This window comes from Battus philenor, unplaced genomic scaffold (genome assembly GCF_028537555.1).
Source record: "Battus philenor isolate CCGP_79_NKW_IND1 unplaced genomic scaffold, ilBatPhil1.0.hap1 SCAF_30, whole genome shotgun sequence".
In the NCBI taxonomy this organism is placed as follows: Eukaryota; Metazoa; Arthropoda; class Insecta; order Lepidoptera; family Papilionidae; genus Battus; species Battus philenor.
The window spans coordinates 1,020,770-1,047,444 of record NW_027181694.1 but is presented as its reverse complement, the minus strand read 5'-3'; the positions used below and the strand labels follow the sequence as shown (position 1 = coordinate 1,047,444).

The window sequence follows — 26,675 nt, the reverse complement described above, 5'->3', positions numbered from 1 at the left end:
GACAGTGTCAGATATGTAACATTTTTCAACAGCCAGTAATGAAAAGATTGTGTCAGACATGTAACATCTTTCAACAGCCAGTAATGAAAAGATTGTGTCAGACATGTAACATCTTTCAAATCCCAGAAATGAAAAGACAGTGTCAGACATGTAACATCTTTCAAGTGCCAGAAATGAAAAGATAGTGTCAGACATGTAACATCTTTCAACAGCCAGAAATGAAAAGACAGTGTCAGATATGTAACATCTTTCAACTGATAGAAATGAAAAGATAGTGTCAGACATGTAACATATTTCAACAGCCAGAAATGAAAAGACAGTGTCAGACATGTAACATCTTTCAACAGCCAGAAATGAAAAGATTGTGTCAGAAATGTAACATCTTTGTTTTCCAAAAGTGAAAAGCTTATATCATGATATAAACAAAAGTAATAAACTATAGGACATCTTATCTTGTTATGGCCAAAAATGAATAACTAGAAAGTAAACTTGTATCAAAAAAAATGTAAAAATTGTGTCTTATAATTTGTTTTATTCTGGCTAAAAGTTACGACACTCTTGTCAGACATGTTACATTTTTATATCGCTAAAAATGAAAAGACAGTATCACATATGTAACATATTTATTTAACCAAAAGTAAGAAGCTAGTATTTGGGGCATATAATATTTTTTTTAGCCTAAATTGAAAAGCCTATATTGTTTCTTTGTATGGTGAAAATTGATAAGCTAATGTCACCTTGTGATACAACCTGAATGACTAACACTTCTCATCTCCCATGTGTTATATCAAATAATTATTAGTACTTTAATTCCACTAATTATACGCATTAACATTTATTACTAAAAATTCTACAGCGGTTTATCTTTCATTTCGTTTTCATATTGAAGATTCAATAATTCTTATGATTAATAGATGAATAAAATAAAAATAAAAAATATAATAATTGGATATATGACACTATGAAACTTAAAATGAAAATCAATTTCAACTATACCTCTCAATGTGGGTAGTTGAAAAATTCAAAAATTCAGAAGTACCCTCAATCTAACTAAGCATATACACTAGTATGTTCTCTATGCAAAGCAAGTTATCAGACTTAAGTATAACTAAGTTACATTAAGTACATGTAACTCACACTTGAAAGCAAGTGACTGGAATTTTTATATATAAAGTGAAGGTATCATAGCGAACATTTACGATATTGCAATGTATTGAAATGTCATTACCATCATCAACGGTAAGGTGATGGAACTTTGATGAGCAATGTAGACTAAATCATTCTACAGCCGTAATCGAAACGCTAAATTTTAAATACTGCTTATATCCTAAAGAGATCCGTAGACTTCCAGATGTAAAGACTATATTTATCAAAATTATTGCATATATATATAATTCATTAAAGATATATCATCAACGAAACATAGCACATTCTCCGCGCTATTGAAAAATTCACCAATTTTCAATCTACCCTCGATAAAGTAAAAAGAAACAAATATACTTACACTACAGTTCATTCGCGTTAATAAAACAGGCCGACGGACATTGTCCGCAAACATTGTCCGCTTACCTATACATATCTCCTAATAAAAAACAACGCTATCAAAGCGTATCATTCAAGAGTAAACCTTGGAACATTGCCATAAGATTCATTTTCCAATTAGGCCAGCGGACAATAATATTACATTTGGATTATTAACGCGAACCGATTATACGAATTAAAATGAAAATTTCTTTTGTGTACGCGAATTTATAATCAAAAATTAAAATAAATATATGTTAATAATTAAATACTTTCCTCATCAAGTCCATTTTTCACAGATAAGTCTTCCAAAGAAGCCAACACAGTTCATTAAACACACTGAATCTTAGTTTTTTATAAACACAGAGTACCCACGGACATTTGACACAAGTCATTCATTTAACTCCCCATACAACACTTCACAGTCAGGACGTATGATTTTGAAGATAACCACACCCTGGCAGTTTACATTTGTTCCTCTGAAGTCCACGAACTCGAGAAACGGAGCCGCAGTGGCCAGGTGCACAAGGCTCCTGTTCGTTATGTGTCTATATCCAACCATACTCAATCTCCTCAAGTTGGACCGATCAGGTCTGGATGTGGAATCTATGACAGGGCCGTTGGGACCAATGTTGATGTAGTTGATGTCCTCATCGTTCGCCCTCCCAAACCTCCTCACTGACGCATCGGAGACAAGAGACGATGAGTCCAAATGTAGAGGGCTGTTATTACCCCGCTCCGGAGGGAAGTGTACATTCGGGAAGCTGTACATGATCTGGCTCAAGTACATCGCTCTGTTTATCTGATCCGGTTGCATCGCAGGCTGGGCTGGTGGTATACTTTCCAGGACAACAGGTTCTCTGTTACCCTGAATGCATATGATTCCTGGAATTTTTCTGGACTTATCCCTGGAGGTGCTGGCGCCATCGTTGACGTTCTTCTCTGCTTTTGACTTGCTTTTTGGCTTCTGCTCTTTTTCTTCTTTATTGTTTTCACGGACAACTCCTACGATCTTCATCACGGCGCTTTTATTTTTCGACTTCTTCCCTTTGGTTTTTTTCTCTGTTTCTAAACGGTTACCCCTGCGGACTACGGTTATGATTCCATCATCTTTATCATCGGAATCCGAGTCGCTTGTATCTCTGTCTTCTTTTTCCGTTCTCTTGCGTTTGGAGCATGATGGACCTTCATCATTTACACTGCTCCCTTTATTTGGTTTCCTCTTAGTAGCATTCCGCTCTTCTGTCTGGCTGGCATCTCTGCTGCTTGATTGGGATGGTTTAGCCGTTTCTGCTTTGTTCTCTTCTGATAGACTTGTGCTCGGCGTTTGTTTCTTCTGTATAATTTCCCTGTAAAAATTATTGACTATTATTATTAATTTCCACTAATACTAATCCTAAAACGAATTCATAATACCAGGAATACGGAAATAAGGAGGAGACCCCAACTCAGCGATGCTTTAAAACACTTCCTACGTCTCAAATGGAAACGGATAGGTCATGTATAGAAACTGGGCAGTCCAAACTACTCAATGATCAAAGCCACCAGGAAACAGAATTAGAGGTAGACCACTAAAAAGGTGACATGTCTGCACTGGCTCGTCCAGACTAGATGAAAAAGGCCCAGGACTGGGAGGCTTCACACGGTTTGGAGGAGGTTTCTACCCAATTAGGATTCATACCAAAATAAGGATCAAAATAAATTAATGTACACCAATACCTCACTTTGCATCGTGGTTACGTTCCAAAAAAAAACACGACGCAAATTGAAACGACGCAAAGTGAATTAAGATTTTCTATAGCAAACCATGTAAAGATCGAAGATAGGTTCCACGGTCACGAAAATAGTTCTTTTTAAAAAGAAAATTAAAAAGTAAACATTTAAAAACAAAAATAATATAACTCTTCCAATAAATAAATTGGAAAAATATTTACCTTTTTTGTTACCAGAAACAACACGTAAAATTGTATATAAATTTATTATTCCCTTTAAAAAAAAGCACACACTACACAATTGAAACTGAACTCTTAAAATAAATCATAAAATTAGCAAAACAAAGTGAAAATAAAACTGTATTCAAATTAAGTTGTTTTTAGTTAAAGAGGAAATCCTCGAGTTTTGATGGCATGGCGCAATTAGAAACAAAAATGTTGCCATCTTAAAAAAAAAAATTAAAGACTCGAACCCAAAACAACGCAACCTCGAAAATCTAACGACGCACAGTGAAAATTAGTACTAATTAAGCAGCGACGCAACTTCGAAAAAAAACGTAAAACGAAACGACGCAAAGCGAGGTGTTGGTGTAATTAGATTTATGGTATAAATAGGTATGAAATAAAGAAGCTATATTTTTAAGATACCAACGCATACCATGTTCAAATCTCAAGAGGATATGATTTAATAATGAATGGATGGCCCAAGAGGTGGTTTCCTGAAAAGTCCCTGAGCTTCATTCACCAGATGAGTCGTTTAAACTAACCTAAGTCTTTGGATCCTTACAAAGGTAACGGCTCTTTCTGAAAGTCCTGCTGTACATAGCGAATTTACGTTCCTATATAAGAAGTTTGGTCTAATATATATATATATATATATATATATATTAGACCAAACTTCTAATATGGGATTTTATATATATATATATATATAGTTACCGTCTGTATGTACCAACTAAAAAATTCGGTAGTTGGATGAGAAAAACAAAGAATAAAGTTCACTATTAAACGGTTTAATTTAGAATTCAGCGCAGTGCAGATAGAAAGAGACAGAAACTAATTTTAGCCAATGAGAAAAACATTCAATATCATAAATACGATTTTACGTCATAGCGAAAGAATATAATACTTATTGCAAATGAGTTGGCAAAAATCGCGACAGCAAGAAACGTGCGTCCAGCGCGAGAGCATAGTTAACAATGGCGGGCGGCGGCCGGAGATAGCCGAAGTTGCCCGATGCGCCGGCGCAGGCGATAAGCGCTCGCGTAACATAGCTGCGATCTTTGCGTCACTAACGACAATTCCAAGAATAATAAAAGAACTAACCCTGTGTTGAGGTCAATTTCCTGTCCCATTCTGAGGTCCGTATCGATTTGTTCGTCCTCTGGATATTTACTTTTGAAGAATTCTGGCTCCTGAAATAATTTAAAAAGATTTACTATTGTTTATATGGTAACACTGTAAATTCTATTTCAATGTCTACCTTTCTCAGGTCTAAGGCATTTAAGACAGATAGTAGATTCGAATTTTCGATTTTATATTACGATTACCTAATCCAATGTAAGTTGAATAAATAATTTTTAAGTTTCATTTTACTTAAGTTATTTTTACTAATTCATACTGTTACGTACTATGGGTTCTGACTCGAAATGAAACACTACTGGTTCACAAGGAGTCCTTTATTCACAAATCAGATGGTCACCCTACTTCAACACATATATACTTTTGCCTAGTCCAAACTACGCTTCCGAATCGCTCAAGAAATCACTGTCCAAATAACTTACCAAATAGTCACTTTGTATCACTGATCGTAGATCTTAATATTATAACTCGAAAAACAACACTGTACTGTCGACATGGGGAGTACACTTATTTATACTACGGATAAGGTTCTAGTAAGTTCGAGATAGTACCCGGTTAAAATTTCCGAGAACCGTACACAAAAATCTACAAATAACTTCAAGGTCACACGTGATCACGGCACTCCTTGATCCTAGGGTTCAGTGTTTATTGTTAAGAGCATGAATGCACAGACCGTGGTCCGCCGACAGCAAAAATAATACTCTCGTACATTCGAAAAATATTGAATTCTATTCCAGAATAAAACAAAAAAAAACTAATTACCTATACTAATTACCTATACCGGCCGGCCCGCCATCAGTTCATGATTTGCCCGAGTGGCCCCTAGTCTTAATAAGACTGCGCAACCATGGATTAGAGGGACCAAGAGAGACCAAGCTAGCTCACAAGATTGAGGAGAGTAGACGACCGAGAGAAACGAACATATCTCAGGGGATTGGCAAGTTTGAAGTGGCAGTGGGCAAGTTATCGGCACGAAAACACGGTCTTTTACTCAGACCAAGCATTCTCACAAGATTGAGGAGAGTAGACGACCGAAAGGAACGGACTTAGCTCAGCGGATTGGCAAGTTTGAAGTGGCAGTGGGCAAGTTATCGGCACGAAAACACGGTCTTTTACTCAGACCAAGCATTCTCACAAGATTGAGGAGAGTAGACGACCGAAAGGAACGGACTTAGCTCAGCGGATTGGCAAGTTTGAAGTGGCAGTGGGCAAGTTATCGGCACGAAAACACGGTCTTTTACTCAGACCAAGCATTCTCACAAGATTGAGGAGAGTAGACGACCGAAAGGAACGGACTTAGCTCAGCGGATTGGCAAGTTTGAAGTGGCAGTGGGCAAGTTATGTGCACGGAAACACGGTCTTTTACTCAGACCAAGCATTCTCACAAGATTGAGGAGAGTAGACGACCGAAAGGAACGGACTTAGCTCAGCGGATTGGCAAGTTTGAAGTGGCAGTGGGCAAGTTATCGGCACGAAAACACGGTCTTTTACTCAGATCAAGCAATCTCACAGGAGTGAGAAGAGTAAACATCCGAAAGGAACGGACATAGCTCAGCGGATTGGCAAGTTTGAAGTGGCAGTGGACAAGTTATCTGCACGGAAACACGGTCTTTTACTCAGACCAAGCAATCTTACAGGAGTGAGAAGAGTAAACATCCGAAAGGAACGGACATAGCTCAGCGGATTGGCAAGTTTGAAGTGGCAGTGGACAAGTTATCTGCACGGAAACACGGTCTTTTACTCAGACCAAGCAATCTTACAGGAGTGAGGAGAGTAGACGACCGAAAGAAATAGACACAGCTCAGATGGGCAAGTTTGAAGTGGCAGTGGGCAAGTTATCTGCACAGTAACACGGTCTTTTACTCAGACCAAGCAATCTTACAGGAGTGAGGAGAGTAGACGACCGAAAGAAATGGACACAGCTCAGATGGGCAAGTTTGAGGTGGCAGTGGGCAAGTTATCTGCACGGCAACACGGTCTTTTACTCAGACCAAGCAATCTTACAGGAGTGAGGAGAGTAGACGACCGAAAGAAATGGACACAGCTCAGATGGGCAAGTTTGAGGTGGCAGTGGGCAAGTTATCTGCACGGCAACACGGTCTTTTACTCAGACCAAGCAATCTTACAGGAGTGAGGAGAGTAGACGACCGAAAGAAATGGACACAGCTCAGATGGGCAAGTTTGAGGTGGCAGTGGGCAAGTTATCTGCACAGTAACACGGTCTTTTACTCAGACCAAGCAATCTTACAGGAGTGAGGAGAGTAGACGACCGAAAGAAATGGACACAGCTCAGATGGGCAAGTTTGAGGTGTCAGTGGGTAAATTATCTGCACGGAAACACGGTCTTTTACTAAGACCAAGCAATCTCACAGGAGTGAGGAGAGTAGACGACCGAAAGAAATAGACACAGCTCAGATGGGCAAGTTTGAAGTGGCAGTGGGCAAGTTATCTGCACAGTAACACGGTCTTCTACTCAGACCAAGCAATCTTACAGGAGTGAGGAGAGTAGACGACCGAAAGAAATGGACACAGCTCAGATGGGCAAGTTTGAGGTGTCAGTGGGTAAATTATCTGCACGGAAACACGGTCTTTTACTAAGACCAAGCAATCTCACAGGAGTGAGGAGAGTAGACGACCGAAAGAAATAGACACAGCTCAGATGGGCAAGTTTGAAGTGGCAGTGGGCAAGTTATCTGCACAGTAACACGGTCTTTTACTCAGACCAAGCAATCTTACAGGAGTGAGGAGAGTAGACGACCGAAAGAAATGGACACAGCTCAGATGGGCAAGTTTGAGGTGGCAGTGGGCAAGTTATCTGCACGGCAACACGGTCTTTTACTCAGACCAAGCAATCTTACAGGAGTGAGGAGAGTAGACGACCGAAAGAAATGGACACAGCTCAGATGGGCAAGTTTGAGGTGGCAGTGGGCAAGTTATCTGCACGGCAACACGGTCTTTTACTCAGACCAAGCAATCTTACAGGAGTGAGGAGAGTAGACGACCGAAAGAAATGGACACAGCTCAGATGGGCAAGTTTGAGGTGGCAGTGGGCAAGTTATCTGCACGGCAACACGGTCTTTTACTCAGACCAAGCAATCTCACAGGAGTGAGGAGAGTAGACGACCGAAAGAAATGGACACAGCTCAGATGGGCAAGTTTGAGGTGGCAGTGGGCAAGTTATCTGCACGGCAACACGGTCTTTTACTCAGACCAAGCAATCTTACAGGAGTGAGGAGAGTAGACGACCGAAAGAAATGGACACAGCTCAGATGGGCAAGTTTGAGGTGGCAGTGGGCAAGTTATCTGCACGGCAACACGGTCTTTTACTCAGACCAAGCAATCTTACAGGAGTGAGGAGAGTAGACGACCGAAAGAAATGGACACAGCTCAGATGGGCAAGTTTGAGGTGTCAGTGGGTAAATTATCTGCACGGAAACACGGTCTTCTACTCAGACCAAGCAATCTTACAGGAGTGAGGAGAGTAGACGACCGAAAGAAATGGACACAGCTCAGATGGGCAAGTTTGAGGTGTCAGTGGGTAAATTATCTGCACGGAAACACGGTCTTCTACTCAGACCAAGCAATCTTACAGGAGTGAGGAGAGTAGACGACCGAAAGAAATGGACACAGCTCAGATGGGCAAGTTTGAGGTGGCAGTGGGCAAGTTATCTGCACAGTAACACGGTCTTTTACTCAGACCAAGCAATCTTACAGGAGTGAGGAGAGTAGACGACCGAAAGAAATGGACACAGCTCAGATGGGCAAGTTTGAGGTGTCAGTGGGTAAATTATCTGCACGGAAACACGGTCTTTTACTAAGACCAAGCAATCTCACAGGAGTGAGGAGAGTAGACGACCGAAAGAAATAGACACAGCTCAGATGGGCAAGTTTGAAGTGGCAGTGGGCAAGTTATCTGCACAGTAACACGGTCTTTTACTCAGACCAAGCAATCTTACAGGAGTGAGGAGAGTAGACGACCGAAAGAAATGGACACAGCTCAGATGGGCAAGTTTGAGGTGGCAGTGGGCAAGTTATCTGCACGGCAACACGGTCTTTTACTCAGACCAAGCAATCTTACAGGAGTGAGGAGAGTAGACGACCGAAAGAAATGGACACAGCTCAGATGGGCAAGTTTGAGGTGGCAGTGGGCAAGTTATCTGCACGGCAACACGGTCTTTTACTCAGACCAAGCAATCTTACAGGAGTGAGGAGAGTAGACGACCGAAAGAAATGGACACAGCTCAGATGGGCAAGTTTGAGGTGGCAGTGGGCAAGTTATCTGCACGGCAACACGGTCTTTTACTCAGACCAAGCAATCTCACAGGAGTGAGGAGAGTAGACGACCGAAAGAAATGGACACAGCTCAGATGGGCAAGTTTGAGGTGGCAGTGGGCAAGTTATCTGCACGGCAACACGGTCTTTTACTCAGACCAAGCAATCTTACAGGAGTGAGGAGAGTAGACGACCGAAAGAAATGGACACAGCTCAGATGGGCAAGTTTGAGGTGGCAGTGGGCAAGTTATCTGCACGGCAACACTGTCTTTTACTCAGACCAAGCAATCTCACAGGAGTGAGGAGAGTAGACGACCGAAAGAAATGGACACAGCTCAGATGGGCAAGTTTGAGGTGGCAGTGGTCAAGTCACACAGATGACCGTTGGATTCTGATCGTACTGAATTGGATACCACAACCCCAAATTCTGACTGACGGAATTCACAAGAGTTACTCGTTATAATTAATGAAGTTCTCTGACAATTATTGTGATGATGCTGGTGAACATTCCCATGCCGAACTCACCTGGAGCTCCCAGCTGTCCAAAGCAGAGCTTATATTGGTTGTGATAGCTTTGGTATGGCGGTGGGTCATTGGTGGCACCACCACGGCAGCGGCAGCGAGACGTAACACCTGGAGAACTGGTAACCAGCCCAGAGCTGACACCTCGGAATCCCCGACCGGACAACCACGAAGATCCAGCTCCTGTTGAAATTGAAACGTTGACTGCACTAATCTTCAGTGTATTTATTAGTTAAGATAAGGATTAATAATTAGCCACTTCCGCACATGCAGTGGTAGTCGTGCAACAAAGTGCACCGCCCGCCAGCCCGCTGATAAATGCGTATGCGGCAAACAATGCATGTGCGGAAGTGGCTAAATATTGATCCTTTTCTTACTTAGGATGGACTTTCGCAAGGTAACGCCTGATTCCATTAAATATTTATTAGTTTCCTAGTACTTTCATATTTAATATAAAATAAATATAATTAATAAATAAAAAATACTGGCCATGTCTACCCTTCAGGAAGTGAACTAGCTTCGTTCACAGATAATAAATAATATATAGGCGACCAAAGAGCTAATTCAGGAATTTTTTTAGAACAGTTTCAGACATATTACGTATATCATTTCCTTAATCAGTTCCTGAAACGCAAAGTAATAACTAAGTTAGAAATACATTGTTTTAACATGTAACACAGAGAAAACTGCTACAGTAGCAGGCATATAATATGGCACATCGAAAAGTAACTTAAGATTTACTGGAAAGATTCGCAAGGTTCAGTTTCGTAGGGCTAAATAACTTGGTAATTGCGATAAACATTCTTTCCAACGTGTCAAATTAAATACTAGATACTATACAGCTTACATTGCTGAATATTAGTGCCAAATATCCACAAATACACAGTTAAATAGACTAAGAATTAGGATGGTAAGAAAAGGACTAATATTTAGCCACTTCCGCACATGCAGTGGTAGTCGTGCAACAAAGTGCACCGCCCGCCCGCTTATAAATGCGTATGCGGCAAACAATGCGAACTACACAATTGCCACCGTTAAATCACTCAACACGTGTTTCAGCCCTCCACGGGGCATCTTCAGGAGTTATGTTACACCGATTAGTGCCAAACACAAAATGCTGTGTGTTATTATTTTTTTATGGTACAGCATACAAAAACACATACAACATTAAATTTTCACCCTTCTACGATCAACCCTAACTTTTTGTTTGTTAATAAAAAAACATTAATTTTTTTATACAAAACAACTTTTTTTTTTTAAGGTCCCCACTGTTGGGGACCTCTCGTTCCCTTATCTCGTGTGGGACAGGGACTTTTTAATTCTAGTAATTTATTCATATTTTTTTATTATTATTATCATTCTTCTCTTTCATATATCATCTTATCTGTCGTACTGTTTCTTTCGTTCTACAATTTTCCCAATCTTTCTCTTTCATTCCATTAGCCATACATTCATCCTCAACCACTACATTCTAGGTTTCCTTACTATTTTATTTTGCAACATTATTTATTGTTCAAATATTTAACACGTAAAACACAACACAACAATTACAAAACAACGTTTGCAGGATCAGCTAGTATATAAATTAATATATTTTGGTTACACCCACCATGAGCTCCCTGAAGCCATATCTCATTGCCAGGGATGCGTACGCCACGAACTCTGTCATGCGTATACAGCCGCTGGCGAGGAGTCGCCGAAGGACACGGAGCTTGCTGAGCGGCATCAGGGACGACGGCTCCAACCACTCGCACTCGCTTACATCCAGGGTCTGGACAACACCATGTATATATAAATAAATCAAAGTATTTTAATGAAGGATGTTATCTAATATATAAAATTCTCGTGTCACATTGTTCGAACTTGAACTCCTCCGAAACGGCTTGACCGATTTTCACCAAATTTTACATGCGTATTCAGTATGTCTGAGAATCGGCTACTATCTATTTTCCATACCCCTAAGTGATAAGGGTGGTCCACCCCTAAATTTTATTTTTAATTTTTTAGACAATTTTTTTGGTTTTTATTTTATTATGATACAGCATACAAAAATACATACAAATCTAAATTTTTACCCCTCTACGATCAACCCTTATCTTACATTTGTTAATTAAAAACTTTATTTTTTTTTGCAAAACAACGTTTGCGGGATCAGCTAGTTACATTGTAAGGTCCTGTCCCTTTACTTAATAAACTCTGCACAAAATAAATTGTAAACTAATAATAAGAAATAGAAAAAGAAATGTGTAATAAAGAATTAAGAAAGTGAAATAAATGTGTAAATAAAGATAAAATAAAAGTAAGATAAAATTAAAGAATAAAAATAAATAAAATGTACCTAGCCACCTTAGGTTTGGTCACTTGGAGCGAATGGGATCGGATCGGAGCGTGAAGGTAGCGTACCTGGAAAAACCGAGGGGTCGAAGACCAGTGGGTAGACCCAGGTATCGCTGGATCGATCGCGTTGAGGCAGACTTGCGCGAATTGAATGTCAACCAATGGCAGACGATGGCGCAAGATAGAGGAAAGTGGAAGTCTCTCGCTTCGGAGGCCAAGACCCACTTTGGGTCACTGAGCTAGCGGAGTAGTAGTAGTAGTAGCCACCTTAGAGTAAGAAGATGATGGAAGAAAGGCGAGGAAAGAAAGAAGGTATAAAAGAACAAAACGAAAGATATTGTGAAGGACAAAAGTAAAGAATGAAAGATATTGTGACGCGTGAAAGAGAGTGATAAATAAAGAAAAACTGAAAAAAAAAATTATTGAACAATAAAGTCCCTGATCCCAAAAAGTTATTAAAGGGGGTACGAGAGGCCCCCAATAGCGGGGGCCATAAAAAAGACCCTGTCCCATAGATATGAAAGGGAGAGCGGCAGACACCCAATAGCTAGGGTCTTTAAAAAAAAACACCATGTATATTATCAATCTATACAGGATGGTCGATTATATGTGTAAGACTATATTGTGAATCTTTCTATGTGGAACAGAGATTTGGACCGCCCTGGAGATGTACTAGATATGGAATGCTCAGAACCCCATGGACTACAACACGGAACCACCGTTCCCAGAAACAAAGGTTCGATTCATGAGAAGCCTGGTCTTCGATGAAGAATGTCACCAGTATGATTCAAAGGAACGTCTGATGGTTGAAGAATGTGATCTTGATAAGAATCTCCAGACCAATAGACGAACATCATCAGAACTATCAGTTATAAATCAGTAAATAAATGCTCCGATCATCAAACACCGAGCTACATGGAGACGTATAGCGAGACCAGCTGTGGGCACCAGAACTGACCATAGCATGACCACAACCACTCTTACGAATGTAAAGAGAGGTATATACTTCTCTTTACATATATATATATATATATATATATATATATATATATATACACACAGAGAGAGAAAGCAATGGAGAGGTCTACGCTTGGAGATTGCTTGTCTGGAGTGGGAAGGACTCATCGCTGGGACCTAAAAGTTGGCCCCCCACTTGTTAGACCAACGACATAGTGAAGGTAGCGTGAAGTCGCTGGATACGGTAAGACCAAAACCGGTCATAGTGGCGGTCTTTATGGGACGCCTGTACCTTGTACTGAGCATCCATCAGCTGATGAAGATACTATACCTCCCATCCAAAATAAAATTATTTCACTTCACTTTAAGTGAAAAAAAATAATAGAGAAAAGAGTGATGAATGTGACATTGTATAGTTTAACCCATTCGCTGCCAAGCCCATATTATATGAAGTCATCCCCCATTGCCATTTATATTTTTCGCGTTATTGTTCACCAAAATCACTATAAGAAATAAAGTATTATTGTTGTAAATTTTTATTTTTAATATTTTTTCAAGTTTTTTACATATTTATATTATGTTTGTGGCAAAAAAAACTTTGCTTATTCAAAAGCCTGCATGTAATAATATATTTAAAGTAGGACGAGTATACTCGTCTTGGCAATACGTGTCACCCTGCTAAAGACGAGTAAACTCGTCCTTGGCAGCGAAAGGGTTAAAAAACATTGCATTCTCTAGTTTATAGCTTCTTCATATATAACTAATTTATTTCGTAGATAGATTAAATATTCTTTTTTAATATTAAACTATTTTTAATATTATACAGATAAAAAAAAACTATATTTATAAATCAAACATTTACATTACAATGACCGTCTCATTTATGTTCTGTTTACATCTCTTTAAAAACACAACTCAAAAACTTGAAAGAAATCATCCTGTATATAGTATATATAGATTGTGTTACCTCCAAAAGTGGTAGATGGTCTTGGATCTTGAAGAAGAACGACTTGTCCATTGGCAGATTGAAACACTTGGATCCACGGAGCGAGAGCGTCTTCAGGGTTGAGGGGAACTGTCCTATTCCCGTCTGAAATCATCACCAGAATTTGAGTGTATATCATAACAATAAAAACTCGACTGGACCTGTATTATTAGAAATCTATGAAGAAATGGTAAAAACTCTCAGAACTTCCCAATTCTTCATACTTTACTATAGAGAACTTGGTAGTTTTCTTAAGACAAGTGTATTAGAACTAAATCACAAAACCAATTAACACTCTTCACTGTGTGATCTAATATTATTGAACAGTAATGACCCAGTGGTAAAGGATCGAGACTGGGGTTCGATCCCAGGGACAGGATTTCCTCACAATGCAGTAGATCAGTGATTCCCAAAGTGATCTATATCGACCCCTAGGGGTCCATGACAACCTGCAAGGGGTCTACGTCAGCGAAAAAAAATTTGGGGGTCCATGAACTGAAAATGGGGGTCCACGATAGTGGATCTCAACACATACACTTATAGTACCTATTTACTTACATCATACTATATTATAATATCAAAACATTTACATTATTTATAAAAGTACCTATGAAGTAAAAAAATTATTATATATGTTTATAAAATTGTGTAAGTTGTAGGATGTTGGTATTCGCTTTGTGGTCGCAATACATTTTGAACTTGTAAAAACCTGAGAGTCGCAGTCTCAGAGCTTCGCTACCTTGCACTGACTTGTTCAATTCGTCACTCTATAAATACGAATGTGGGACAAACAAATAAATTTACAGGAAATCAATATCAGGTAAGTAGGGGGTCTACCCAACACGTAAAAACATGGCAAAGGGTCTACGACACAAAAAAGTTTGGGGAACTCTGCAGTAGATCCTCTTCGTAACATAATACCACACTGCTATCACAACCTTTTGGCATTTGTGGCTATTATAGTATATCACCACATATATATATTCGCTGGAGGCCTATGTCTTGCAGTGGGTGTCTATGGGTTTAAACAAAGATGTGACCTTTATCCCAACACTGGTCAAAAGTATATATATATATATATATCAATCTAGTCTCTCCTGGTCTTTTCTTGCATTCTTTTTATGAAATATACGTATGATCACTGCGAATGATCCAAAGTGGATAATTAATTTGAATTCCTAATATATGTGATAATTATATTAACTTCAATATTCAATTTTATCCCAATCGGTTGCTACTATCCAATTCTGCAAGTACACTGAGTCTGGCCATAAATACTGTTCTAATTAAAAAAAATAAACAAAATGTCACTTTCGAATTTGGAATCTGTCAGTTTCATATGACAGTTCATTGTGTTGTCATATTTTCGCGCCAAAATATTGTGAAATATTTTGCGATATAATGTAGTGGAGTGATAAAGAGAACCGAATCGCTGCGATTGCATTACATGAAGTAAAATCCCGCACACGCTTGGTGTTAGTCAAGTGCTCGTGTACCGAGCTGTTTACAGGTGCAATGAAACCTCCTCCGTTTGTGACAGAAAAAGACCTGACCATTCAGAATATTAATCAATAAGATTGTCAGTGACGAATTTTCACATATAAATAGTGCAAGCTATTTATAACTGATCTCAACATAGGACTGTATATATAATTAATATACATACATATTTCTTATGGTTAATATATTAAACCAGTGATTCCCAAAGTGGTCTATATCGACCCCTAGGGGTCTATGACAACCTGCAAGGGGTCTACGTCAGTAAAAAAAAAATTGGGGGTCCATGAAATTAAAATGCGTGGACCACCATAGTGGATCTCAACACATACACTGATAGTACTTATTTACTTACATCATACTATCTTATAATATCAAAACATTTACAGACTGGACATCATTAGCCGAGGAGATTTAAGATTAACCCTTACAGAATTGACGCCAAATGTTGATAATTTATTATTAAAGCATCAGGTTCATCCTTCTCACTAGAAATATTGACTTATTGCTTATGTTATTTTATTTATAGTTTATTTTATGTTTATTTAATGTTACATATATTTTACATAACAGATACAAAGTTTTATTTTGAGTAGTTTTAATTTAAATTCAATTTATAAATGTATAATTATATATAATAAATAAATATAAATGTATAAGTATAGTATAATAACATGTGTTTTTACTTTAAGTTTTTAACACTAAACTTCACTGCAGTTAGAAATTTACAGGAAATCAATATCAGGTAAGTAGGGGGTCTACCCAATACGGAATAACATGACAAGGGGTCTACGAGACAAAAAAGTTTGGGGAACTCTGTATTAAACTAACACACTGCAATAGTAATACATGTTACGTACAATAAAGAGATGTTTTTCTTTGTAACAATGGTTATGGCAGGACCATCACCTCGTAGATATTCACTGGAAGGTATATCCTCCACCGTCCCCCTCAGAATGCTGAAGATGATAGGTCTCGTGCTGCTCACATCTAGCAACTTCCTGCAACCTTAACCATATCTTCTGTCCATCTGATAGAAGCTCTACCATCACCATGTCTACCAGTTCATGTTCAACACTCGAGGACCTATTGGTTCTTCAGACTTCCTGGACCATGGCTCTTTGGGTGACCATGTTATTACGGTTACACAAACAATGTGCACCACACGCTACCATTTCAGACATGTAATTCTTAGACCTTTGGTGATCTTGACTCTTCTCTCAATGTCTTTATTTTTAAATCCATCTCACAGCTGCTCCGTTGACCCAACCTGTTACTATTAAATAATTATATATACTGATAGATTCTACAATAGAATCTACCAGTATATATACAATCACTAACATTTTTGCAGTTGATATTGCAGAACTCCAGGCCCAGGGTGGTCAGGTTTGGACAAGTCTGCTGCAGCTGCATCAGGAGGCCGGAGCTGAGAGTGAACCGGGGCCCGGTGCAGGTGCCTTCACCCTCACCATCCGTCAGGAGGAAGTCCTGCGCCTTCAGCTCCTCATCCTCGTTATCTGCATCCTCCGGCCAGGATGGTGATCCACTGAACCTGGGATTAGACGATCAAATATTACCAAATTGGTGACCATGGGGTCCATATGGGTCGACACAACCAAAACATGGGGGATTTAAAATTAGTAAATGGACAAAAAAAAGTGGAAAATTGAGATAATATTTTAAGAAGCCAGGAATATCTGATAAGGTATACCTTGGCAGCTGATGGACGCTGATATGGAAGAGCGCATGGTGGCGACGATGCAGCCGTCCCGCGGAAGTACCTGAAGACAAACGGCTTTATCATCATTTTGCCCACGGCTGGGATACACTGCCCACTGCCGTACCTTTACTACACAACTCGTGTTACATTCCATCGTCGTCATGTCAGCTGATAGACTTCCACTGCAAAGCATAGGCATGCCCTAAAAACAGGGTGTCTACCCACGCCAATAATATATACAAGATGGCGTTCGTAACGCTTAACTTCGAACGAAGTCGATAGATGGCGCTGGTAGTAGTTTACCCCGCGTTATGTTCCCACAACTGGGGAAAAGTTTACTAAAGAAGAATTATGTTCTGTCATGACTATTTTAAATCACTTGTGATTCATTAGAAATTATCACAAATTACTGTATATAAGTTGATTGGTTATATACTAAAAAATTAATACGACATATCTCAGGGTGAACAGATTATACAAGCTGATTGTAAATAGGTGTAAAAACTGTAAAGATTTTAGCTGACAAATTGGCTATACATTTACTATTTTATAATAGACACTTATGACCAATCATACTGTGGAATAAAAATTAAATATGTCACTACATCTCAAATGTTTAATATTTGATACGAGATGGCGTTCATGATGCTGTAATTTAAAATAAATCATATAGATGGCACTAACAGTGTATTGTTTCTTAGTATACTTCAACACGGGTAGTAGGAAGGTAGACGCGACGTGGGAAGCTTCCCACTAGCTGGACCGACGACATAGTTCAGGTCCTTGGATGCAACCAACCTTGGGCAAGTCATCGTGGCGATCTGGCATCGTGCCCTTGCAGCGTGCACCGCATACTTGATGGACTTCTTCTGCTATATGATCATTATGCTAATACATTCTCCCCTTAAAGCTTTAACATCTAAACACCCTGTATATGAGTATATAAGTTGACTTACACAATTGAATCTCGCCAAATTGAGCCAAGCCGAGGTCCGGATTCGAATCCGGACGCGGCCATCCATACATGCCCTGGGAATCCATATCTTTATCATCGTTCTTCGAAGCGCTGTTCAGGGTCCCCAAACACCTGGAATTAATAAAAATTGATATAAGGATTTCCATGATCCTCGACTTGATCTATCATGCTGTGTTAAATTTTCAAGAAGACCATGGTATAACTTGCTGCATCCAGGTCTACTGTCCAGTGCCCATCACATTCTCTCTCCTTCTTTTCAGCATTACCTTTTTTATTTGTGGAGGGAGAACTTCTAGACAAATTCTGACAGACAAGGTTATGTAGGATTTCTACCCCCTAAAACTTCCAAGGTGTTCCCTTCCTGGACGAGCTGGACTTTCCCCCCGCATCCTCGCTGTACCATAACAATAGAGAACCACTTTCTTGCTGCCCACCTCTGGTTCGTTTTGAATGGTAAACGCCCCCACCATAGAAGCCTCTTTAGACGCATTTTACGGTCAGGGTATACCAGAACCCTATTCTAATGAACCTGGGCTAAAAACTCACCACTAGTTTCTACCTAAAGTTAAGAGAATCATCAGCAGAACAGTGCCTTACTTCATAACTTTGAAGAGGTTTTGGTTTCTCCATACATCCTCATTACCATCAGCCGCTTCACGTCCACTGCAAGGCCTAGGTATGCCCTAAAGATTCGATGATGACCAGTCCTAGCCTGTCTTGGACTTCCCGACTTCAACCACCACCACCCACGCCGCGACTACCAGCTAGTGTTTACCACTCAAAAACCTTTAAACCCCAACGGTTGTCGATTTCCGACTGGTTCTTCTGAGGTTCTTCTCGAAGCTTCTAGCTCCCACTTCATCGGGTTACCTTCAGTCTTGATATTGACCAAACTTGTTACTGACCAAAGATCTTCGTTTATAGACATTGCAGTATTCATTTACCAGGGTTAGAAAAATCTTCACTTACCCTGCAGCTTCCTTGGCGTATCCCGCTACCATCAAATCTGTAGTATCGGCGTGAAGAGCATGGGTGACGAACCATCTGAATCTTGCCTTTCCACTTGGCTGACCTCTGGAGTCCACGTTCCTCCATAGAGATCTCTCCAACACCAGCCGAGCGAATCTCGAACATGAACTGAAGAAGAAATAATACATTACATGGTCTGCAGCCACTTGACCACTAGCGCCATCTATCGAAAACACCAATCGTCAGTTATAGAGTGCTCAAACTGATATATGTTACATTAATTTATTTTCTTTACGGGCACAGATATAACAAAGATAACAATAATTAAATATATAGTAATAAGAATTCTATAACTTTTTTCTTGCTATACTACCATCATATTTTTTATTATCTGTGAAATCATTTATTTTGGATAGGGCTGATGATGAAGGGATACCCCTCCATCATCATCAAGTAGCTTAACTCCCACTACAAGACATAGGCCTCCTCTAATATCGCCATGGTGACTAGCGTTGCCCACATTCAGCGACTCTCTTCTACCTTAACTACATCTTTAGTCCACCTGTGGGAAGCCTACCCACGCCGCCTCTACCGACTCATGATCACCACTTAAAATCCATTAAGTCTCTATAACCCAGTGCCAGGAACAGTTCTTGAGAACAATAAGTGACCATATACTATTATTTGAATTAAATTTAATCAACATATACATACAATCCTAGAGCCTTCAAGTCTTGTGGTGAACAGTGAGCCAGGATGTAGAGGAGTACATCATCAGACAAATCCAGGATTTGGACACTGTCACATCTTTCATTATCACCGCCACCTTTCAATGTAAACGTTTCTGAAAACAAAACAACAAAAATGTAAATTATTATTTATTAAATCTGAATGACTGGACCTGATGAACTGGTCTTGTACTGCCTATATCCAATGGCTTCCCACGATCTTTACTTTGTCTTTTGTCCAACTAGTGGAGAACCTATCCCACACGACAGCGGACTCATGGTGGCCACTCAAGAACCTAATGTCTTATGACCCGCCTACTGACTTCAGACGAGCAATTCTTTGAGCTATATCAGTGACCTTGGTTCTTGCTCCAAGATCTTGGATGACTGGTCATACATTGACCATCGGGTGGACTTAATTAATAAATCATCAAGCAAGAAATTTGAAACAGTACATACATATTACATACTACATATTAAACCAAATAAAAATATAATACATACATACTATTATAAAACAATATACATGATGATTAGTTTACATGAAAGCTATAAATGTCTGAATGTATAGCTTATTAAACCAAATTCGTTTTGCGTTTGTTTCGAAGTTGCGTCGCTGCTCAATTAGTACTAATTTTCACTGCGCGTCGTTAGATTTTCGAGGTTGCGTTGTTTTGAGTTCGAGTCTAATTTTTTTTTCTAAAAGATAGCAACACTTTTGTTTCTAATTGCGCCATGCAATCAAAACTCGGGGATTCCCTTTCTAACTATAAACAACGCAATTTGAATACAGTTTTATTTTCAGTTTATTTTGATAATTTAAGAGTTCAGTTTCAATTACGTAGTGTGTTGTAATGAAGTGTGTTGTGCTTTTTTTCAAAAGAGAATTATATATTTATATAAATTTTTACGAGTTGTTTCTGGTTACAAAAAAGGTACACATTTTTCCAGTTTATTTATTTGCAGAGTTATATTATTTTTGTTTTTTAAATGTTTACCATGTTCAATTTTCTCTTTTAAGAAGTAGTATCTTCGTAACCCTGGAACCTTTGTTCGATCTTTACATGGTTTGCTATAGAAAATCTTAATTCAATTTGCGTCGTGTTTTTTTTGAACGTAACCACGACGCAAAGTGAGGTATTCGTGTACTGCATTTTGCACCAATATATATATAATATATTAAAATAAAGTTTTCAAAGTGCTATAAACATTTGGAATATCCTGGAGCGCATGCATCTCATTGGCTGCGAACAGAGAGAAGCATGTGCTCGAGAGATGTCATGGGCAGGTAGACCTAACAATAGATGGACCTATGACATGTTAATTTATACATTTATTAATTGAATATAAATTAAAAGTACCCAATATAAAATTTTGTATCTGTTATGTAAAATATGGGGAACATTAAATACACATAAAATAAACTATAAATAAAATGACATAAGCAATATGTCAATATTATTAGTGAGAAGGATAAACCTGATGCTTTAATAATAAATTATCAACATTTGGCGTCAATTTTGTAAGGGTTAATCTTAAACCTTGTCAGCTAATGATGTCCAGTCTGTTTCTTTATATTATTATTTATGAATAATGTAAATGTTTTGATATTATAAGATAGTATGATGTAAGTAAATAGGTACTATCAGTGTATGTGTTGAGATCCACTATTGTGGACCCCCATTTTCATTTCATGGACCCCCAAATTTTTTTTCGCTGACGAAGAACCCTTGCAGAATGTCATAGACCCCTGGGGGTCGATATAGATCACTTTGGGAATCACTGGTCTAAAAGATCATGATTGTAGATTTAGGATAGAATTCTTCGAAGTTTGAACGCAGAGAACTATACTGATATAGTTATATATATAACTATATTTATACATAATTACATTATAAATCCTTGAACTAAATTTATTTACATACTCAAACACAATCCCTACTTTTCAACCAATCATACATGTCTGTGTGAGGTAACAGTAGATGTGTGTGAAAGAGAAAGATGTAAATATGCATAAGTATTTCACCCACCGGATCATTCTGCCTACTGAATCCTGACCAATTTCAATTCTGAACCACACATTCATCACCATCAAAATGTCAGCAGATGGAAGCTTACCTCAAGGCATATGTTTTTCCTAAGGATGGTCACATTGGCATCTCTTGCATTACTTACATCTACACCAATATCTGACTTTGCATCGTGGTTACGTTCCAAAATAACACGATGCAAATTGAAACGCCGCAAAGTGAATTAAGGTTTTCTATAGCAAACCATGTAAAGATCGAAGATAGGTTCCAGGGTTACGAAAATACTACTTTTCAAAAAGAAAAATAATATAACTCTGCCAATAAATAAATTGGAATAATATTAACCTTTTTTGTAACCAGAAACAACACGTTAAAATTTATATAAATTTATTGTTCTCTTTTAAAAAAGCACAACACACTACATTACAACACACTACGTAATTGAAACTGAAGTCTTAAAATTAACAAAAAGTGAAAATAAAACTGTATTCAAATTGCGTCGATTTTTAGTTAGAAAGGGAATCCCCGAGTTTTGATGGCATGGTGCAATTAGAAACAAAAGTGTTGCCATCTCCTAGAAAAAAAAGAAAATTTAAAAAGAAATTGAAGACTCGAACCCAAAACAACGCAACCTCGAAAATCTATCGACCCACAGTGAAAATTAGTACTAATTAAGCAGCGACGCAACTTCGAAAAAAACGCAAAGCGAGGTATTAATGTAATCTATATTTACAGATATATACTATCTACATTTGTTTTAGGTAGTGTAGTGTTAAAAATTGAATTTATAAACATGAAGGCTCTATCATCGATCAACTTAATTTACCTATACCCTTCTTCACATGTACAAAGAATGGGTGGGTTAATGATGAAATAAAATAAAATTCGTCATCATATATCCTGATCAACAGTCATATGGTGACTTTCCACAACCTGAACTTTGCCAAATCTTTTACCACAAAGTTTCATTGTGGAATGAGTTCCCTCTGAATATAAGACTAGACCAGAGTTCCCCAATCTTTTTTGTGTCATAGACCCCTTGCTATGTTTTTCCGTGTTGGGTAGACCCCCTAATTACCTGATATTGATTTCCTGTAAATTTATTTGTTTGCCCCACATTCGTATTTATAGAGCGACGAATTGAACAAGTCAGTGCAAGGTAGCGAAGCTCTGAGACTGCGACTCTCAGGTTTTCACAAGTTCAAAATGTATTGCGACCACAAAGCGAATACCAACATCCTACAACTTACACAATTCTATAAAAATATATAAAATTTTTTTTAATTCATAGGTACTTTTATAAATAATGTAAATGTTTTGATATTATAAGATAGTATGATGTAAGTAAATACGAGTAGGTACTATCAGTGTATGTGTTGAGATTCACTATTGTGGACCCCAATTTTCATTTCATGGACCCCCAAATTTTTTTTCGCTGACGTAGACGGCTTGCAGGTTGTCATAGACCCCTAGGGGTCGATATAGACCACTTTGGGAGTCACTGTATTAAAGCAAAGGGGTTATAAATGTGTTGGAACTGTTTTTAAATTACCCCCTGGGGAGCTGACCTCACATTGGAAACCACTGGTCTAGTGACTATAAGTGAATGTTTTGTGAGTAGTATGTCTGGAGAGGGGTGGCTTCCAGTGAAGACAGTGTGATAAAGTTTGATTATTTATCTATTAATTCATTTTTTTCTTTCTGTTTATTTATTCTTTCTAGTCAATTGTGATCGGAGTCAATTTGATGTTTATATTCATTATTATATTTATATTTATGTATTATATAGTATTTATTATAAATATATGTTTTGTACCAGAGGTAGACAACCTGCAGCTCTTTGAAGTAATATCAGTAGCTTCTTTAGTATATTTTTTAATAAATATTATCGTAAAATTGAAACATAGATTAAAAAATAATTGATAAGGTGTCACCAACTGTGCACCAAATTTTAAAGAAATGTCAAATTTTGCTTTATGTTTAAAATTTAATTTTTACACACATATTTTGTACTTTTAAAAATAATAAAGCTTGTGTTTTTAATATAAATAATTTCTATCAAAAATTAATATCTTTTTGTTTATTTGTGGCATTTAACAAACTATCAAAAAGGTTGGCCATCCCTGCTATATACCTATGTATTTTGTCTATATGTAAACACTAACTATCCATTATTAATTCCCCTACTGTTTCCACACTATAGTTGTCTATAAGAAATTGCCTCATGTGATAAGACCGCCCATTGTACTATTTTCTTTACTATTATACAACTATGTATATATTTTCTAGAGTGTATTATAAAAAATATTAAGTTTATCTTCCATCTTGTTCAAGGTCTACCCACAGTATATTAACTAAAAATAGACAAAATGTATCCCCGATAAGAACTGAGTGATTTATATGTTTTCGATCTTGGCGTAAATATCATTCTATTATATCTTTAACTCGTTTAGCACAGTGTGACTCAGAGAGAAAATGAGGCAGATAACACTAAACATATATCCTTTATATCTTTAGCACTTTTAGCCTAGACTTGGAACTCGGTAAGGCAGAATAAATCATGTGAAATATTCCTATTGACCATTTCATGACATTGTCATAAATCACAAAAGATATAAACGCGCGCGCGCATGATGTCGTCGTTCCGAAAATGCGTAGTTAACATTTTTAATACAAGCAATAGCTATCCGCCTCTCTCTTTCACATGTAACTTGCTATATACATCCATTTCTCTCTAACTTTGAGCAAGCCGCAACTCGTTACAAGTACAAAGACATAGAGATAAAATTGCAATGAGTGCACAATAGAGAGTGGTTGTCTTTTTCAAAGACATATATCTTTCTTGTCTTCAGCTCGTGAGCTAATCATCTCTTGTAACAACCGACTAATGGCTGCCAATCGAGAACCTATGGGCCAAAACTGCTGTTAATATGTGCCCAGTCTACAGTCACTTCAGATGAACAAATTCCCAAGCGACATCCTTGACCTTAGTTATCGTGCATATCTTCTTGTCTTGTCTCAGCGGGCCGGTTTTCACAACTATGCGGCACTGCACTCATTTTGTGTCAGGGTTTGCCTTATTCTAGCCAACTCCTGGAGAAATCCCAACAGATCCTGCAGATCTTCAATTGTGATTCAATATTGCTACAAAGCTCCGAACATAACTCCGTCAAAGTATATTCTAATGTCACTTTCTTAAAAATTTTAAGTCCTTGTATGTTAATCTGTGATTTGTGCAGAGTACCCTTTTACACATATGAGCTATATCCATTCATGAAGCTTCCAAATACTATTGTTCTTCGGGCTTTTGGCATGATTTGCTGATGAAATAACTTGAGCTGCCTACTGGTTTTAATAGATAACTACGTATGTTTAGTAGGATTCATCACACTATCTTCACTGGAAGCCACCCCTCTCCAGACATACTCCTCACAAAACATTCACTTATAGTGAGACCAGTGGTTTCCAATGTGAGGTCAGCTCCCCAGGGGGTAATTTAAAAACATTCCCAACACATGTATAACCCCTTTGCTTTAATACAGTGGTTCCCAAAGTTGTCTATATCGACCCCTAGGGGTCTATGACAACCTGCAAAGGGTCTATGTCAGCAAAAAAAAATTTGGGGGTCCACGATAGTGGATCTCAACACATACACTGATAGTACCTATTTACTTACATCATACTATCTTATAACATCAAAACATCTACATTAATTTCCTTTCCATCATCATACCTAGTCGAAAGAGGGTTCAGCGCTGTTACCACTCTCCTAACGAAAAAAAGAAACAGACTGGACATCATTAGCCGAGGAGATTTAAGATTAACCCTTACAAAATTGACACCAAATGTTAATAATTTATTATTAAAGCATCAGGTTCATCCTTCTCACTAAAAATATTGACTTATTGCTTATGTTATTTTATTTAGAGTTTATGTTTATTCAATGTTACATATATTTTACATAACTCTGCTTTAATATAAACATGATTTATTGCACTTTGTATTCACTAGAAGCCATCCCTGTCTGACATACTCTACACAAAACATTTACTTATAGTCACTAGACTAGTGTTTCCAAATGTGCCCAGTCCCACAAGTGGGTAATTTGAAAATGGACTCTATGTTTAACCCTTTTGCTTTAATATAAGAGTTATGTATGTTATATAGAGGGGTATAGTATTTTAGATAGGCTAAGATGAGGCATGGCACAAAAAAGTCAGATAACACCACACTAGACAGAATATGAATTAGCAAAGGAAAATAATGATATAAATAATCATCATAGGTGATCCAAGATAGATGATAATATCAGTGAAGTCACATAGTAAATTATAATATCCTTACAATAATAATATTCAATAACTGAACATAAATCTTAATATTAATAATTGAACTACCCCCAATTAACTATACTCAGATATATACTAATTGATTTAATTTGTAAATTACAATTATTAATTCATATGGTATCCATGATTTTTACAATATTAACAACAACATATTTAAGTTGTAAGAATTCTTTTTTATCTAACAAAATAAACTATATAAAGGGATACATAGTTTGTTGTATAAAATGTTCTTTGTTCAAAGAAAAATTAAAATAGTACCCACAGTTGATAAATTAGTAATTAATTATGTTGGTAATGACACTTATACGATAAATATAAAATTATTTCGCAGTCATCTTATTAGAGAGATGTATAAAAAATAAACGTAAAAATGGAATAGTCAAAATGCATTGCAGTACAAAGGATATATCACAAAAATAATTACAGAAAATGTTTTAATGTCTTACCGTCTTGGACGCAGCCGCTGTCGTCAAATTCCGGAGCCAGTTCATCGTCGACCTGCATCGAGCCCATATTGCAAGTTGACCAGTTTTCTTTCGACCTAAACACCCTTTTCACACGCCCTCGATGAGAAACCAAACAAAGGAACCCACTGCAGAAATAACCGTAATATATATACGATTGTAAACAAATTTACATTTATTGGAACAGTTCCAAGACAATAAAAACAAATCAATTTTCTAAAATTTTACCAGAGCAATGACAGAGGGAAGCCCTGACAGATACCCTGTTTTC

General features: G+C 37.8%; 1 protein-coding gene across 1 annotated transcript; it reads right to left on the bottom strand.

The window, feature by feature from the left end:
• Window positions 1-265: 265 nt before the first annotated feature.
• Window positions 266-26,675, bottom strand: LOC137927298 (uncharacterized). The gene is made up of 12 exons (XM_068771081.1): window positions 26,633-26,675; window positions 26,387-26,532; window positions 19,548-19,677; window positions 18,834-19,001; window positions 17,845-17,975; window positions 16,880-16,949; window positions 16,510-16,720; window positions 13,651-13,773; window positions 10,999-11,160; window positions 9,393-9,572; window positions 4,560-4,648; window positions 266-2,870 (listed from the first exon to the last, which is right to left on the bottom strand). Exons 2-12 carry the CDS (start codon window positions 26,451-26,453, stop codon window positions 1,913-1,915), a joined length of 2,289 nt encoding a protein of 762 aa, XP_068627182.1. The 5' UTR covers window positions 26,454-26,532; window positions 26,633-26,675; the 3' UTR covers window positions 266-1,912.